A 17306-nucleotide genomic window follows, 5' to 3' on the forward strand; every position below is an offset into this window, starting at 1 on the left:
TCGAAAAAAGGAAAACCACAAAACCAATTCTAAGCATGGGCGTAAATGTTTTTTAATTAAGGCACATTGTAAGTACATTGACTTCAAACGTGATGTCATATTTACAATTCGTCTTTGGGGCAAGAGCGCCATCTGGTGTGTCTACTTTCTCATCTCATCGAGGCATATGACGTCACTGGCGTCAATTCAGTACTGTACCGACTTTGAACTTGTTGGCCCAAAGAAAAATATTATATAAGATATACTGTATATATATATATATGTATGTATGTATATATATATATGTATATAAAATAACTAAATGTATGGTATTTTGTTGTCCGTCGGGCCTAACAACTATACACGATAGATAAAATGCTGAGTATCGCAAGTGTGTATTCACTTTAAACCCAATAACCAGCTCATCCCCGACGAAACAGTGTCGTGTGGGCCTCATAAAACCACCCAACCAATCTGAAAAGAACCATAGTGAAATAGCTTTCTGTCTGTTTTATGATCCTCCTGTAAGCAAAAGTTGGGGGGAAAAGAGTCCTGCATCGCGTGGTAACAATCACGTGATAACGACCACGTGATGTTTCCTTTCAGCTGATCACGTGACACGGGAATTACTTTTGCATGACCGAAGAACTGCTTTGTGAGCAAACATGGGGTGAGTTCGACTCGATTAAAAAACAAATAAACCAATCCTTGCATGCTGACATTTGATGTCGGCGGATTTAACGTTTGTTACGACGAAACATTCGCAGAACGTGGATGGAAACAGTGGGTGTCCTGTTACTACTGTGGGCCGCTCAGGTTCCAGTCCAAACACGCCGATGCTCGTCCTTTTTCTGTCGAAAGTCACTTAATGTCAGCAGCCTCAACGGTGTGGACCCTGGAGTTCCTCTCTTTCTCACTCCTTACCTGGAGAAGGGCGCCATTGACGAAGGTAGATTTGTATTTGTATTTGTATCATGACAGAACTCGACAACGCGATATATCCTTCCTATCAAACCTGTATCATTTAGGAAAATAAATATCTAGTCCTATCACTCAAGCTTGTGAAATTTCTCTCAAATTTGATAATTTACCTTAAAATGTGTGGAATTTTACGAATGTGGAAATGACTGAAATGTGGAAAACTGTTCCGAAGATCTGCTGATTGGTTTTAACATTTTGAAGTTGGAATAAATAATCTTGACGTTTTTGTTTTCGTTGATTGTTTGTTCCAGCTAGGAAATTGAGTGTAGTTGGAGAACTCCCTGGTCAAAACGTGAAGAGTTATGCTGGCTATCTCACTGTCAACAAGGAATACAACAGTAACCTCTTCTTCTGGTTCTTCCCAGCGCTCAGGGTAATCTCAAATTACCGGTACTCCAAACAGCATCAGTATGTTGATGCTGGAATTAGCTGCTTAGTTTTCTCATACTTGTGCATTACTCATTGGGAAACTAAAGGAGACATCTGATGCATTTACCCCTAAAATTTAGGTGTTTAATAACATGTCTGCGGCATGCAATGGTCAAGAATTCTATTACAGACTTACATTAACATTATAGTTGTCCCTCGTTTATCGCAGAGGTTGCGTTACAAAAATAAACTGCGATAAGTGTTTTTTTTGTTTACCATTCTTATACTATGTTTTAAGTCTGTAAAACCTCACCATTAACATTTTTCTCACATTTCTCTCTTGCTTAACTCATTCACTCCCAAAGACGTTTTTAAACGTCTTTTCAGACTTGGTCCAGAATTGGCTGGTCCTGAATGAGTTAAACACACTCAAAGTTCAAACCTTTGCAAGAAAAATAAGTGAACAATATTGTTATTCTGATTGTTGTTGTCATTTCCAAAACAAACCTGTTTTAACCCTTTTGTTATGTTGTGGGCCTATTGACCCACTTATAGAATCTGTGGAAGAAAAAAAGGTTTAAATTTAGTATGCCGGCCTCAGTTTTTTTTTCATTTTTGTTTTTATGCTAAAAAAATTAATAAATAAATAAAATTGGGCAAATCCACGAAAGGTGAACCACAATACAGCGTCCGACCACTGTATAGTTCGTGCCATTGTGAAAATGGCACGAAAGTGTGCACAAAGTGGGGGGTGAAATCCTGTTAAATCAAAAACAAAAACAAAAAAAACAAGATGCTGCTGAAATCCCACGACATTATTTTGTGTGACTCTTACAGCCATCCCCTGATGGCAATGCCCCTGTCCTTTTGTGGCTGCAAGGGGGCCCCGGAGGGACATCCATGTTCGGCCTCTTTGTGGAACACGGACCCTATGTGGTTTATAAGAACATGACGGGTAAGAAAAAGACTACCGTGCTGATGACGTTGACATGTTTGATTGAAAACCTCCAAACTCAGACAAATCATATTTAAATATTTGTTTTCAAGTGTGAGTAACATTTAAATATTGCTTTTTACACACTATAAATACACTATTGTCATATACTAGCGTGGCCAAGACCAGGCTTTGCCAGATACTCGTATTGTAAAGTAACACAAATAGCTTGTGTACTATTTGCTTCAAAATTCAATATTATCTTGCGCTAATCTTGGAGCAGTGAAACTAAAGTCCGCACAACTCCAAATGTAAACAGTCTGTAATGTCATAGCTGCAGTATCAATACACAAGCTGCCATCAGTGTTACATTGCCGAATATTACAAGTGCACTTGACAATCTTGTTCAGTGGTCTGACAGTGAGCAGCACATGATTTTCATCATCAGGATTTTACTATGTGGAATTGCCCGAGTTAAATCTCGGACAGGCATGTGCTGATAACTAGATAAGAAATCCATTTTAGAATTCATTTGAATGAAAATCCAATCAATTTGAAAGCAGAACATCAATTTGAATAGAATCCGATTGAAAATGGAAAGTGGAAAAAAAACATTTGTTTCTTTTTTGGACCAACCGCGGTGCACGCACGCAAGTGTATTTAAAATTAAATTAACAATGTTTGTGTCTTTGCAGTGGACCTGAGGGATTACGCCTGGACCTCGAAATATTCTGTGTTATACATTGACAATCCAGTAGGTATTGTGTTTATATCATTGCGCTTTAAAGGATATTCCAAATAGCCTTTATTTTGTTTTGTGTACCAGGTCGGAACAGGTTTCAGCTTTACTGACGATGACCGCGGTTTTGCTCAGAATCAGGATGATGTTGGCAGAGATCTGTACAGGTGCAACACTTCCTTCCATTTCTTGTGTCACTTTAATACGCTTGCAACTGAAACGTTTCTTATTCTCTTGTTTTCCAAGTGCTTTGGTCCAGTTCTTCCAGCTCTTTCCTGAATACCAGTCCAATGACTTCTATGCCACTGGAGAGGCAAGTCTTCGGCATTTCCTTTGGAAACAAAACATTTGGCTGGAGGTCATAGATGCGATTGTTTGAGCACACTAGCATGTATAGTAGAGTTGTGAGAGTTAGATCTCCTTCCTATAATAATAATCATAAAATGATTAAAAAAATACATGATAACATTTTGAAATTGTATAGATGAGTTTCAACGTTGGCAAACATTGCCTCCAAGATGCGTGCGCATCTTAATGACGTCACTGGTGTGTAAAAAGACGAGCGTTCTTAACTCATTCACTCCCAAAGACGTTTTTAAACGTCTTTTCAGACTTGGTCTAGAATTGGCTAGTACTGAATGAGTTAATTGCCTCCTCGTTCCTCAGTGCACGTGTAAGCCAGTGTGGTGGTTGCTGTTGCCGTTTCCGAACAAAGCAGCAGAGGTCGCTGTGGCATGCTGAGGTTGGCTTAGACTCTTGCGGAAGGCTTGTTTTCGTTGTAGTGAACGTCATTGCGAGGCAAGGGTGGAGAAAAAGATTTCGCATTACGCAACAGGGGTGATTTTCATTGTGGGGGGAAGTAGACAAGAAGGAACGTCTTAATGCATGAAGATTTTTTTCACACAAGGGGGTATTTTCGCACATGTAGGTTTCGTTGTAGAGAAGTTTCACTGTATTACGACTCACAAGCGTGTGTTTTCTGCCTCCAAGATGCGCGCGCAGCCAGACTTAATGTATGCATATGTCACATGAAACTGATCTATTGGACCAAAAAAGGCGTTCCCCAAAATAAATAGTTCTCTCATCCAGTTAGAGTTCAAATTAACTCCTAACATTAAGTTAAACGGTATCTAGGAGAGGTAGATGAGCGTAAAGCTCCCAGTAGATTTCTGCCCCACCGCGCTACACTTTAGGAAGAAAAAAAGGCCTCAAGCCATTGTGACTAAATGGACTAGTTTTATTGTTGGATTAACATGCACCCCCGCAATGTCTGTCATTAAACAATAAAAGCCATCACGTGTTCTCCGTGTGACTCCGCAGTCTTATGCAGGGAAGTACGTTCCTGCCATCTCTTATTACATCCATAAAAACAACCCCACTGCCAAGGTCAAAATCAACTTCAAGGGCATGGCCATCGGCGACGGCCTGTGTGACCCCGAAATGGTCGGTATCCGCCGACACGAGTGTCACACGTCATCCGCGGGAAATAATGAAACATTCTCACATCTCCCAGATGCTGGGTGGCTACGGTGAGTTTTTGTACCAAACAGGCATGATCGATGAAGTTCAGAAACAGTTCGTCAACAAGCAGACCGACCTGGGCGTGGCGCTCATCCAGCAGCGGAAGTGGGTGGAGGCTTTTAAGGTACACTACAATATCATTTTCAACATTATCACTGAGCGATGTAGACATATTTCATTAGTTAAACCTGCACATGCAATGAAAGTCCAAAAAATCTTTTGAGGTTTGCATATAGAATATGGATGATCCAAATATCATGTTTTTGCAGAAGTTCAATGTCAAAAGTGAATCGTACATGGATTCAGTACACATTGAAATATTTCATGATTACATTTTTTTTCATTATTTTGTTTACTACTTGAAAAAAAATCTAAAATTCACAATTTAAAAAAAAAAATGTGACGACTGTATTACATAAAACAAAATACAGTTACTTTTGAGAATACATTTCAGGTAGGATATGTCATTCTGGAACATGTTCCAGAATTTGTATGAGCGCCACCTTTTGAATGGAACTACTGAAATGAAGTTTTCCACAATATGCTAATGAATTGTGCTGTATCTGCATTCCTCTTTCATTTCTGTCAGGTTTTCGACAGCTTGCTGAATGGCGACTTGACACAGTACCCTTCCTTCTTCCAGAATGCAACAGGCTGCACCAACTACTTCAACTACATGTTATGTCGGGTACTCAGAAATACTACCTTAAAACTCCATTTACGCTTGTCACATTGAGGGCTGAATGCAATTGTGTGAGGCATCCACGTTTACGCTCGACGCAAAACAAGAGATGTAGTCATTTCCCATTATCGAAAGAGTAACAAAAGTTATCTTTATAAAGGTAGATTTTTATTTTTAGATACACCTCAGTTGTTCCTAATGAAGCATCCCCCGTATTTCCATCTACATGTTTTACATCAGGAACCTGAAGACCAGGAATACTTTTCCACGTTTGTGACGCTCCCAGAGGTGCGGCGCGCCATCCACGTGGGTAACTTGGAATTCCACGACGGCTCGCAGGTGGAGAAGCACCTGATGCAGGACGTGATGAAGAGCATCAAGCCCTGGCTGGGTGTGCTCATGGACCACTACAAAGTGAGGATTTGAAACGGAATAAGCATTTCGGCCATAGAATAGTGTAGCTAGAAATGTGTGCTTAGGAGCAAGCATGTCATAGTTACAAAAAAAAGAAACAAACAAATGAAATAAACAAAATTTGACAAAACATTTTCGCTCATGAAATAGAAACAAAGGTGCTTTTAAAACATCCATCCATCCATCCATTTCCCGAACCGCTTGATCCTCACTAGGGTCGCGGGGGGTGCTGGAGCCTATCCCAGCCGTCTCCGGGCAGTAGGCGGGGGACACCCTGAATCAGTTGCCAGCCAATCGCAGGGCACACAGAGACGAACAACCATCCACGCCCACACTCACACGTAGGGACAATTTTAGTGCGTCCAATCAGCCTGCCATGCATGTTTTTGGAATGTGGGAGGAAACCGGAGTACCCGGAGAAAACCCACGCAGGCCCGGGGAGAACATGCAAACTCCACACAGGGAGGCCGGTGCTGGAATCGAACCCGGTACCTCTGCACTGTGAAGCCGACGTGCTAACCACTGGACTACCGGGCCGCCCTGCTTTTAAAACAATAAAAAGAAATTATATTTTAAGTTGACAAAATGAAATAAAATGAACTATAATTAGAGCAAAAATGTCCTTTGTTTTCATCGTATGCAGGTAATACATGAGTCTTGGACGTTGATTTTTAAATGTGATTTTAAACGTTATTTATTTCGGTATTCCCGCACGATCATTAGCCGTTTGAAAACCCATTTGGTCCTTTTACTGTTTGTTGCGTAGAAGCGTTGTTATCTGGCAGCAGCCAATGAAAAAAAGCTCCATCAGATGGTGCTGGTCCAGGGCGACTGCAGTGCTTGTGGCTGAAATTCCAAAATTTAAAAAGTAAAAGTCGAAACGAAATTAAATTGAACATACTAAAGCAATTAACCCTGCTCAAGAGCCACATTTGTTTTTTTGGAAATGGACAAATGGGCCAAGTCACTCATGAATGAGTGATTTAAGAACCTAGCATGGCCTATTTGGCCCTTCCGCGACTCAGAGACTCACCCTGTCCTCCTCACACGCAGGTGTTGATCTACAGCGGTCAGTTGGACGTGATCGTGGCGGCTCCTTTGACCGAGCGGTTCTTGCCCACCGTCAACTGGACCGGAGTGGCCGACTACAAGACGGCGCCGCGCTTTCCCTGGAAGCTTCAGCCCGACGACACGGAGGTGGCCGGTTACGTCAGACAAGTGGGAGAGTTCTACCAGGTGAGCTCTTGACCCACTCCCACTAGTGTACTAGTGTCAAATGTGACTTCTTATCATGCAGGTCATTATCAGAGGAGGTGGACATATTTTGCCTTACGACCAGCCAGCAAGGTCTTTTGATATGATTGACCGGTTTCTGTCGACACGAGGCTGGATATGAAGCATTCACCCGATCGAACTGCATAGTTGTGCGGATGCAAATCAGGTTCTTATTCAAATTGCTGCTCATCACAACATTGCATTTGAACACGGCATTCTGTTTTTATGCTCTCATTGCCCAATTGTGCCGTCTTCAATGGAATTGGACACTCTCAGTGTTTTTATGAAATCTTATTGATTATTTTAAATGAAGTTGTTCAAAATGCCTTTTGACTTTTTTTTTTAATCATTGATAGCCCGTTTGTGATTTTAAAGAGGTATACAGGTATTGTATTGTATAAACAATATAACATATGTATATACAGTATATATATATATATATATATATATATATGAATTAAATCAAGACCATGCAGCATAACAGTAGTAAATGTTTTTTTTTTACCTCCAAAAATTGAATGTTTTTAACTTGAATTGCCATGAAATAAAAGACACTTTAAAAAAAACAAGTCTCTCATAAGTATGATGTAATATCTCGGCAAGGTTTTGTGTATAATCTGACAAGATGTTAAGTGTTGTCTTGACAAATACATTTTAGTTACCATACTAGCCACCAGGGAACAGTGTGCACAAATAATTTTTCATCATTTCACAACTAAGATGATCCAGTCCTCCTCTATATTATGAATCATCACGGTTTGGAATTGGCATTAAACAAAATTGCCTTGAACATTGGCTGATTAGGTGTTATTTGAAATACATTTGATGTAAAAATGAAAGTCAAACATCAAGGATAATTGATATTTATGCCCTTTGTTTTTAATTTTGCACAATTACTGTTACGTCAGAAAAACGAATCAAGTTAATGAAAGGAGACCACAATTAAAAAAAAAAGATTGAACTGTTTCGACTATTAATGAGCACTTATGTCACCAAGACTTTGTCTTGCAATTTTCCGCTTTCCACATCCAGTTATGTAATCAACTCAAGCAAGTCGTTTGGCTGCATGTTGCAGAGCAAGTGCTTTATTTTCAGAATGTAACTGCAGCAATAATGTTGAACATCTGTACAAATGGCCCAAACAAGCCGACATTGGGGACACAGAAAATGTACAAAGTTATGCAGGCGAGGGTCAGGGTCAGTTCATGACATATAAACAACGTATTTAAGCGCTGAAATGAGCCTCGACGTATGACAAAAGGCAACAAGTGCTGTATGCAAACATTATTTACACACATGTGCCACACATGTATTCCCTTCAAAAAGAAAGGTAGTTGCATTACATGTACATGATTATAGAAATCCATAGTCTTATGTACAATATTTATAGTTTCGCACTTAAAATTATACAAGTATTAAGAACCATTCTTGTACACAAGAGAAGGACTCAACTTTTTTTTTTTTTTTTTTGCATATAAAGCAACACATAGCTTCTTTTTTTTCTCCTAAATGTTATCAGAGTGCAGGGGTGGGGAACCTACGTCCCATGGGCCACATTTGGCCCGTGAGAGGATTTGATACCATGCAACTCCAAATAAAATCTAACTTAATTGATTTCAAAATAAAGGTCTACAAATGCTCGCAATATATAAAAACGAACACTTGTATCGCATGTTTTTAGTATTGCCCTGAGGACTAAAATTCAAGAGGTTCCCCACCCATCATGACATCTTCCTTGTGATTCCAGTTGAAACATCAACATACAGGGGCTTGATTTGGAATGGTCTCATCCAGGGATTCTCAAACTTTTTGTGTCCAGGGACCCCTGACAGGAAATAAATGTTCCAAGGAGCCTCTCATATAGTCTTTGCAGGAACAAAGACGTATTGACGGGAAGAATATAGTTTTCATGCGATCAATTCCTAATGCGATGACATTAAAGTCAAAAGTTCAACAAAGACAAAGTTAGATTTTTAACAATTGAATTTCACAACGACACATTTATTCCTGTAATGTTGCACCTTGTCAGGGGGCCACGTCGTGGGTGCGGTTTCCTTCAGAGGGTCATTATGACTGTGGACCCAAATCACATGTACTGTTGCCTCATATTACGTCTACACAACAAATTGTTCAATAATTAATTCTCAAGTCAGAGGCCGGTAAGAACTGTTTGTTCAAATATTATGACACTTATTTTAACCCTTTCAGGAACAGCGGTTACTACAGTGGACAGCTTACCATGTTATCAGGTTACAGGGTGCATGAGAGGGTTAAAAGGGGGATTGGTAATAAAAACAATGCTTGCAATAACTCTACATTTGTAAACGTGAAGACAATTTGCATTTTCACTTATTATTTTCCGGACCCCTAAACTGCAACTCCTGGGCCACGGCCAGTTTGAGAACCACTGGTGGAATCATCATCAAGAATTGGGAATTCAAAGGTGAAATAAAGCCCTTCTCTCAGGGAAAAAAAAACTTCCCTACTGCAGACGTAGAAAAAAAACTGTACTGCAAAATGTTAAGACGTGAGGTGACATAGTAACAGAGGAATTTTGCTTTGCAAATAAATGTCCTTCAATTAAGACCCAATGGATTAGAAAGCCAAAGATGTTTCTTGCTGGTGTATTTAAAAAAAAGGGAAAGGGGTCACTGAGCATGACTTGGTTTCATATGGCTATTCTACCCTCTGGCGCTGCAGAGGACAAAGTGCATAGACAGCTCTGCTTGAATGTACTGAACAACACAGTGCTTTAAGAGAGCTCACGTCGACATTCCTGGTCACAAAGTGGAAGAAGAGTTCCCGTTTCCTCTGAAGGGGGGCACGTACAGTATGTCGCCATTGAGTTAAAGGCAAGAAAAAGGCCTGAGAAAGATGAAGGAAGATATTGTCATGAATCACGAAGAAGAAATTCAAGACAAAACGCCAATAAGAGGCAAAAACTATCAATAGCGTCATGAGGCTGAAATAGATATGAGTGAAGATGAAGAAAATAAGTGAGGTACATTGGGACATTTGGGAAATCATTGGCATAAACTGCTCCTCTTTCAGGAATACAAAATCAAACCAGTTATGCATGACAGAGGTGCTCCCTTACGCGGGCATGCCCTTTATTTTCCATATGCGGATTTCATCCGGCATTCCATGCCAAGTGTAAGAAAATGAATACAACCTCAGAGGAGTAGGAGCATATTTCAACAAAAAAAAATTGAAAAAGTGCTCATTATTTGTAATAATATATATTAGTTTGATCGTTGCATCATATTTTGTCATAAATTTCTCATGGCCCTCAAGAGGACTTTGTAAAAACTGTTCGGAAAACCATTCCCCACCCTTGAGTTAAAGCTTCGGGTGGTCCCGGAGAAGATTGTTGTGACTCTCAAGCTGCCTCGCCGCGATCACAGTGTTTAAAAAACAGTTTGCGGACATTGTTTTTTGTTTTTTCTTACATGATCCACAGAGTGCTGTATTGCTTATCCCTTGAGCACTATGCTATTACCATCACAATGTTTATATGATTCTTTAAGACTGGCAGGAATGAGATTAACCGTCTCAAAGGGAAGGAAAGGATGATAAGCTACAGCCCATAAAGATGATTTATTTAGTACCGTTGCATGATTCAGATTTAGATTTAGATCCAGAAGTACAACTGCACAATGACAGACATGTTTGCCTATTGATAGCATTGGATTTGAAACAATAGATTTCACCCAAAATATGGCATTCACCTTTCAGGAATAACAGCTATTCTACATAGAGTAGAATGCATCCAGCTATCTTTGCTTTTGTCTTGTAGTGTCATTGCGACGTATTTTGCGTTGGGGTTTATTGACAATTCTGTCCCGATATAGACATATTCTACATAAAATGGCTGGACCGCCTCAACGTTAAATAGCATGCAGCGGTGCCTTGACTTACAAGTTAACGGAAATGCCATAAATCTACTCAAACCCTTCTTTGTGTGTTATCTAGTGTACGCTAGCCACCGGGGGGCGGTATAAGAGAGAGAAACAGACACAAAGACAGTGACTCAGAAAGCTGCATTATTAGCGTTTGCTCTCGGAGGATAAAGAATATACGCCCATGAGTATTGTTACATCGTCTACACGTGTTGCTGCACTGTTAGTGTAAGTGTTAATTTCTGTTGCTTGAAGGATTAGGAAGGTGACAGTGTTGCTAGTGGTGAGCCTGTCTATGGCATTTTGCATGGTGTGTTTGCATTAAGATAGCAGACTTTCTTATGTGGTTGGTTTAAATACACCAAATCTAATTTTATTAGTTTTAAGTTCAGTTTGACGGTAAACCTCGACTGGGAGTGGCAAGAAACAGTTTGAAGCCTTATTTTTTGGAAAAATTGTTGACTACTGTGACAATTGTGCATGTTAAATTGCTCCATGTAAAGCACTTTGTATGCAGCGATGGCTGTTTGAAAGTGCTCTATAAATACTGTTGACTTGACTTGACTATCCGCTATCCTGCTGCGTGCTGTGAAGTGAGTGGAGTTCGCTGTGGCCGTCTCACACTCGTGTCTCAAATTTTTGCTTGCAAATAAAAGCAAAAAATAAAAAAATTAAAAAATCAGCTAAGCGACAGCTCCTATCCGGGAAAAAAATCGGCAGTTGCGTCACTCCTAAACCAAGGCACCACGAGGCAAAACTATCGTCCAATCACATATTGATGGTTTTCATATCCACTGTGGTGGTGTCTACAGGCAAATCAAAGAATGTCATTTCCGAAATGTTTCTGGACCTAAAGGTACTTAACAAACCATCCGAAGCTTTGCCCAGGAGGATTTCGTAGCCTTTTGTACAAAAAAAAAAAAAAAAAAGACTGTAAAATTCCAATTCAAACAAACCAGAGGTCAATTCTGGAACGAATTGTCTTCTATGTTATAGGTTCCACTATAAAATGAGTTTCATTCTAGTTTCCTACTAAATACTTGTGAGAACATGTTAGGTACCCACATAGAAAACGATTAACTCATGACCCAGTCCATTGGTCAAAAAGAGAAACTTTAAGAGATGAAAGCCTCCAGTCTCTTCCCTCTTTTTCCAGGAACGCTTTGGTCCATTTTGTACCGCTACAATGGGGGGGGGGGGGGGGGGGGGGGATTACCAACGCTACCAGCATAACTCAAAAGCAAATGTAATTTAAAAAAAAATAGGCAACATACCATCAAACGTACACATTACAGGGTCTATAAAAATACATATCATGGCTACTGTAAAAAGAACAGCCTTGGAGGCCTTTGAGGTTTTTCTTGATTTTTTTTTTTTTAGGCGGGGCTGGGGGGGGGGCAGCTGTAGAGCCTCAGAAAGCAGAGGTGTGTGGGGGTGGGCATGGGGGGGGGGGGGGGGAGGGTTACCACCAGGGCTGTACAGTCTTTCTGCTTCCCTAGTGGATGGAGTTGATGTCTGTTCGGCTGTTGGCTTGTCCATGCACACTGCTGCCCCCTATGGTCGTGGTGGACGTGGTGATGGTGTTGTGCTGAATGACCTGCTGCTGCGTGCAAGTTGGAGATGGACTTCCTGCCGGACTGCTATCTGGACCTGAGGATACATCGCTGGGGATGGTAAATGACCTTCAGATTACGGGCCGACCGATTAACAACTCTTTTAAAATCGTCAAAAATCTGCTTGTTTAAAAAAAAATAAAAATTCATCCACCCCCGAAAAATAGGCAGATTTTTCTCTCTGTTGTAAAGTTAACGAAATACTGCACAAAATAATATAAAATAGTTAAATGTAACTCCGATGTTTATTATAAAATGTGCTAGGTTTTTGTTTGTTTTGTTTTGTTTTCTGCTCCCTTTCCACTGCACGCTGCCAATAAGCCACACAAACCTCATTGGCTAGTCTGCTCACCTGGGTGCACAGGGGCTTCGAAGCACTATTCACTACTCAAGCTCACATTTTCTCAGCTTGTTCTTCTACTCTCATGCAAGACTCGCGAGGACTTTCTTGAGCCCTCTTTGGATTTTCGTTTTTGACTAGAATATTTTCTTCTCGGGCGGCACAACTGATTTGCACATCGGCCTCACGGTGCAGAGGTGCAGGGTTCGATTCCGGCTCCATCCTTCCTGTGTGGAGTTTGCATGTTTCCCATGTTGCCTGCGTGTGTTTTGTCCGGGTACTCCGGTTTCCTCCCATGTTCCAAAAACATGCATGGCAGGTTCATGGAACACTCGAAATTGTCCCGAGGTGTGATTGTGAGCGCGGATGGTCGTTTGTTTATGTGTGCCCTCTGATTGGCTGGCAACTGATTCAGGGTGTAACCCGCCGACTGTCCGAAGACAGCTGGGATGGGCTCCAGCACACCCCGCGACCCTCATGAGGATAAGCGGATTAGAAAATTGAGGGCCAGAGCTGGAATTGAACCCTGCACGTCTGCACTGTGAGGCAGACACGCTAACCAGTCAACAACCGGGGACCCCACGGAAATAACACTTTTGCATAATTTATGAGAGAATGGGCAATTCCAAAATCAATAAAACTTCTGCTTTAACGACAGTGCAGTGTTTTGTCTCCCTGATGTGTCCCCAGTGGATTTTGTAACTTTTATTGTCCAGGCACCGGAACTTTCTCGCTATTCAATTTTTTTTTTTAGTCCCACCACTCGAAAAGCAATGACGGAAGAAATGCTTTTTTTTGCAAGTGTAAATGCCATCGCGAGCTGGACCAAATGTTCTTATGGAACATATTTTACATGTCACCATAGAACGTAGGTTGCACATACACACCTCTATCCAAAGAAAGACAGATTTTAAACAACATTAAATCACCACAAATGCCTCCCCGGTCTAAAATAATCCATGAATAGATAACACACGCCAGCTGAATTATGATCACATTTAAGTGGACATGTGTGGACAACGTAAGACTCATTGATGAACGTCTCGCCCAGTCTGGGAGGAGGTTTTTTCCTTTACAAAAGAAACATTCAGTCAGGACGGATATGAGCCTGGTTTTCCTCGCTGGAACCACATAGGGGAGGCTCGCTCTCCTAATTATGTCTCGTATCGCTATCGAAGGGAGCGGTTCTGATGTCACACTGGGAAACAAAATGCAGCTCATGACGTATTTGTCACGTCGGGTTTCAGAGGTGGGATTTTTTTCCCTTTTTGTTTCTGACAAAATAAAGCATCCCCACAGCAGTGCGATCAACACTGGCGGGCCAAGTGTGCGTTTGCTGTGAGTTTTTGTGTGCTCGTGTTTGAGTGACTCACTGAGGTAACCTTGGGACTCTTTTTGCATAGTGGTGATGGGGCAGTCCTTGTGTGTTAGGAGGAGCTGCTTGAGCTGAGTCACTTCATTCTTTAGCATTGTCACTTCATTCTGTAATTAAAAAAAAAAATACACAGAATCATTATTTCAGCTGAATTGGGTCTGCAGAAAAGTCAATGGACAGACCGTGCATAATGAGGAGACTCAAGGTTTTTAATGTTCCATGTCAAATTCCTAGAATGAGTTTGAAAGTGAAATAACACATGTTGCTTTAGGTTCATATTTATACCTGAAGCTGCATGTTGGTCTGCGTGAGTTCTTCTGCTTTCTTCTCTAACGACATCACCCACACTTTCCTCTTTTGTCTGCATCGCGTCGCCGCCGCTCGATTTCGTTCCAGAAACTTCCGCCGCCGTTCGTCCGGATCTTCGTCCACAACTCGCCTGCGCCGACCGCCGCTCGGGGGCGGGGAATGAAGTGTCTGCGTTGGCTGCATATGCTGGGTGGCAGGAGACATCTGAAACACGGAGGGGAGGGGGAGGGGGTGTATTAATCATAACCCAGCTCTCTAATGAGACAGTTTACGTCTGCCAACTTGCAACCACAGACGCGATCTTTGTGACACACATGGAAAACATCCAGACACCTGACTGTAGCAGCCACCCCGCTGCTCTCCAAACACAAACAAGCGTCCATACATTACCCCCGAAGCTATTTCAAGTGTGCCAACTGCCCTCAAAACAACATCTGGTTCAACGAGTGTGTGACTGGGCTGATTCACCGAGCTGCCTACCGAGAGGTGTCAGGCACTTTTCCACCACCCACTTCCACTCAGACTAACACCGGCAGACGCAAGTGCGTGGACGGACAGAACATGACATATACTTGGCATGGTCAACTGTTTGCAGCTTCGACCATTACCATTTCTTGATGAGAAGCATGGAAAGCGCAAGTGGCTTTAATGCATGCCAAGCATACATCAAAAGTGTTGTTTTAATGCATAAATGGAGCATTTGGAGCTTCAGTGACGCGTACCACTTGATGTTGTGACCGTCTATCATCCAACAATGCAAGGACGCAGTGACCTAATTCAAGTTATGATGAATGTCGTGAGCCATACATGCATACTACAAGCACGTGTATTTGTGGTCAGAAGTTTGCCGCGGTTCGCTCTTTGCAAACGGGTGTGGAGCAAAGTTTCCACGGAACAAAACTACAATCATTAACATTTATTGACTGACCTCTTCCCTGCAGCTGGCTATGCTAAAAGGATAAGAATAAGACAAGCAGTTCGATGACAGTAAGGTTGCAACAATTACACATTAAAAAAAAAAAAAAAAAAGGTCAAAGTGTAAACAGAAGTGAAAAATATATACAGTAGACCCCACTAGTCTATGTGTCGAATTTGGTTATTCATGTGAGGTAATGTATGCAATAAACACGACATAGCAGAGTGAAAACGGAATTTGCCTTCAAGGATAAAAGTGCTTTCAGAATATATGTACAGTATTAATTACATGACAAATTCATATTGTATTCTATTCTAGTAAAACAAAACAATTTAAAATGTTGTTCTTTAAGATGTAATGTTATGAGAATAAATGCAAAATTAAAAGCATTGGCACATCTTAATAAATGACATCTTTTGGGCTCACAATATTACTATTAGGGCTGGGTGGAACGCTTGAAAAGTGTATCACTATAGAAATATATCATCAGTGTTCGGTACGCAAAATGACCAGGGTTTACTCCTGATTTTTATTTTTTTTAATCCATATTGTATTGAGCGCAATTACTATTGATATTGATCAGGTTCTTTATCGCAATTCCCAACAGTCGTTTGGGAATTGTAGTTTCCATCCATCCATTTTCCGATCCGCTTTATCCTCACAAGGGTCGCGGGGGGTGCTGGAGCCTATCCAAGCCGTCTTCGGGCAGTAGGCGGGAGACACCCTCAACCGGATGCCAGCCAATCACACGGCACACTGAGACGAACAACCATCCGCGCTCCCAATCACACCTAGGGACAATTTTAGAGTGTTCAATCAGCCTGCCATGCATGTTTTTGGAATTTGGGAGGAAACCGGAGTACCCGGAGAAAACCCACAGAACATGCCGTTGTCAAACCCAAGACCTCTGCACTGTGAGGTCGACGCGCTAACCACTGGGCTGGAATTGTAGTTTACTTTACTTTATTACACAACACTTATTGTGACCTTTTTTATCTTGCACTCAACAAATACTAACGCTAATACTAAGACAAAAATGAAGAAGTTTCAAAAATGATAAAAACAACAAAATATTTCAAACAAATTAAAACTAACTGGATTAAAAGAAGTCAAAAATGAAATCAAAACTAACTTTAACGACAAATGTAAAATGATTATAACCCTGGCACAAGAGAAAATGTGGCGCTTCAAGCGCTCGATACAATACTACTCCAATGCAGTAGGTGGTAGTGCACATTAAAAGATGGCTGTACCAAACTGAAGTATGAGAATGTCTTACCTGCGAAGCAGAGTGCATCTGAGGGTGTGGCGAGGTCTGGTGTGGGTGCCCGGGATGCAAGTGGGCATTGTGGGAGTTGTGATGTGGATTGTGTCCCTGCGGGTGATGGTGGCCGCCCTGGCCATGGCCCTGGCTGTGGTGGTGATGGCCGTGGTGCTGGTACGTGTGGGGAGGGGCATGGAGATGCTGGTGCGGGTGTGAGTGAGAGTGCATGTGATGGTGGTTGCCTTGCTCTTGCCGTGATGACATCATCTCCATCATGTGACCCATGGAGTTCATGTTTCCGTTGGCCAGGGCGCCGGGGTGGTGTGAAAGTGCAGCTTTCAGCCTCTGAGTGCAAAGAAGGACCACAAAGTTGATGTAACAGATTTTCAGTAGAGATCCGCAGAAAAAGCAATTCGTCCATAACTTGGTCTCTGTGGAATTGATTGCAAATTAATCGCGTCTTGAAGCCATTCATGCAAAATGGAGTGTAGTACTTGGCTGAAAGCAAAGGGGGCACTGTTGAGTTAACCCATACAACTTTATAGTCAGAAGAAGAAGAACATGATGTCAGATACAGGATTTCAAAACATTCAGAGAATCATTGCACCGCTCAATGGCATGGGAATAACTTATTTTTGAACATTTCAACCTACATTTTCCTAACCCGTTTGAACCCGTTGTAACCTGTAGAAAGCG

At 41.5% G+C, this 17306-nt stretch overlaps 2 protein-coding genes across 2 annotated transcripts; one reads left to right on the plus strand and one right to left on the minus strand.

Moving 5' to 3' along the window:
* The first annotated feature begins 491 nt into the window (after window positions 1–491).
* Window positions 492–7463, plus strand: cpvl (carboxypeptidase vitellogenic like). Its single transcript, XM_086112872.1, has 13 exons — window positions 492–649; window positions 747–928; window positions 1212–1333; window positions 2167–2284; window positions 2959–3017; window positions 3090–3169; window positions 3249–3315; window positions 4323–4445; window positions 4516–4647; window positions 5113–5211; window positions 5446–5619; window positions 6673–6855; window positions 6917–7463. Exons 1-13 carry the CDS (start codon window positions 645–647, stop codon window positions 7013–7015), a joined length of 1443 nt encoding a protein of 480 aa, XP_085968998.1. The 5' UTR covers window positions 492–644; the 3' UTR covers window positions 7016–7463.
* A 4614-nt stretch (window positions 7464–12077) lies between these two features.
* LOC147203688 (cyclic AMP-responsive element-binding protein 5-like) lies at window positions 12078–16918 on the minus strand. Its single transcript, XM_086113784.1, has 4 exons — window positions 16626–16918; window positions 14407–14634; window positions 14120–14228; window positions 12078–12443 (listed from the first exon to the last, which is right to left on the minus strand). The coding sequence occupies exons 1-4, from the start codon at window positions 16902–16904 to the stop codon at window positions 12289–12291; spliced, it is 771 nt and encodes a 256-aa protein (XP_085969910.1). The 5' UTR covers window positions 16905–16918; the 3' UTR covers window positions 12078–12288.
* Window positions 16919–17306: the final 388 nt, after the last annotated feature.

Source organism: Hippocampus guttulatus, chromosome 6, assembly GCF_054856545.1.
Source record: "Hippocampus guttulatus isolate MCC_2025c chromosome 6, RoL_Hgut_1.0, whole genome shotgun sequence".
In the NCBI taxonomy this organism is placed as follows: domain Eukaryota; kingdom Metazoa; phylum Chordata; class Actinopteri; order Syngnathiformes; family Syngnathidae; genus Hippocampus; species Hippocampus guttulatus.

Excerpts from the sequence above, each read along its gene's own strand:
- LOC147203688 (XM_086113784.1), bottom strand. The coding sequence starts at position 16,904 with ATGAACTCCATGGGTCACATGATGGAGATGATGTCATCACGGCAAGAG. Across the intron at positions 14,635-16,625 it reads AGATGCACTCTGCTTCGCAG|ATGTCTCCTGCCACCCAGCA; the intron begins GTAAGACATTCT and ends TCCGTGTTTCAG. Across the intron at positions 14,229-14,406 it reads AGACCAACATGCAGCTTCAG|AATGAAGTGACAATGCTAAA; the intron begins GTATAAATATGA and ends TTTTAATTACAG.
- cpvl (XM_086112872.1), top strand. Across the intron at positions 3,018-3,089 it reads TGTTATACATTGACAATCCA|GTCGGAACAGGTTTCAGCTT; the intron begins GTAGGTATTGTG and ends TTTGTGTACCAG. Across the intron at positions 3,170-3,248 it reads GTTGGCAGAGATCTGTACAG|TGCTTTGGTCCAGTTCTTCC; the intron begins GTGCAACACTTC and ends TTGTTTTCCAAG.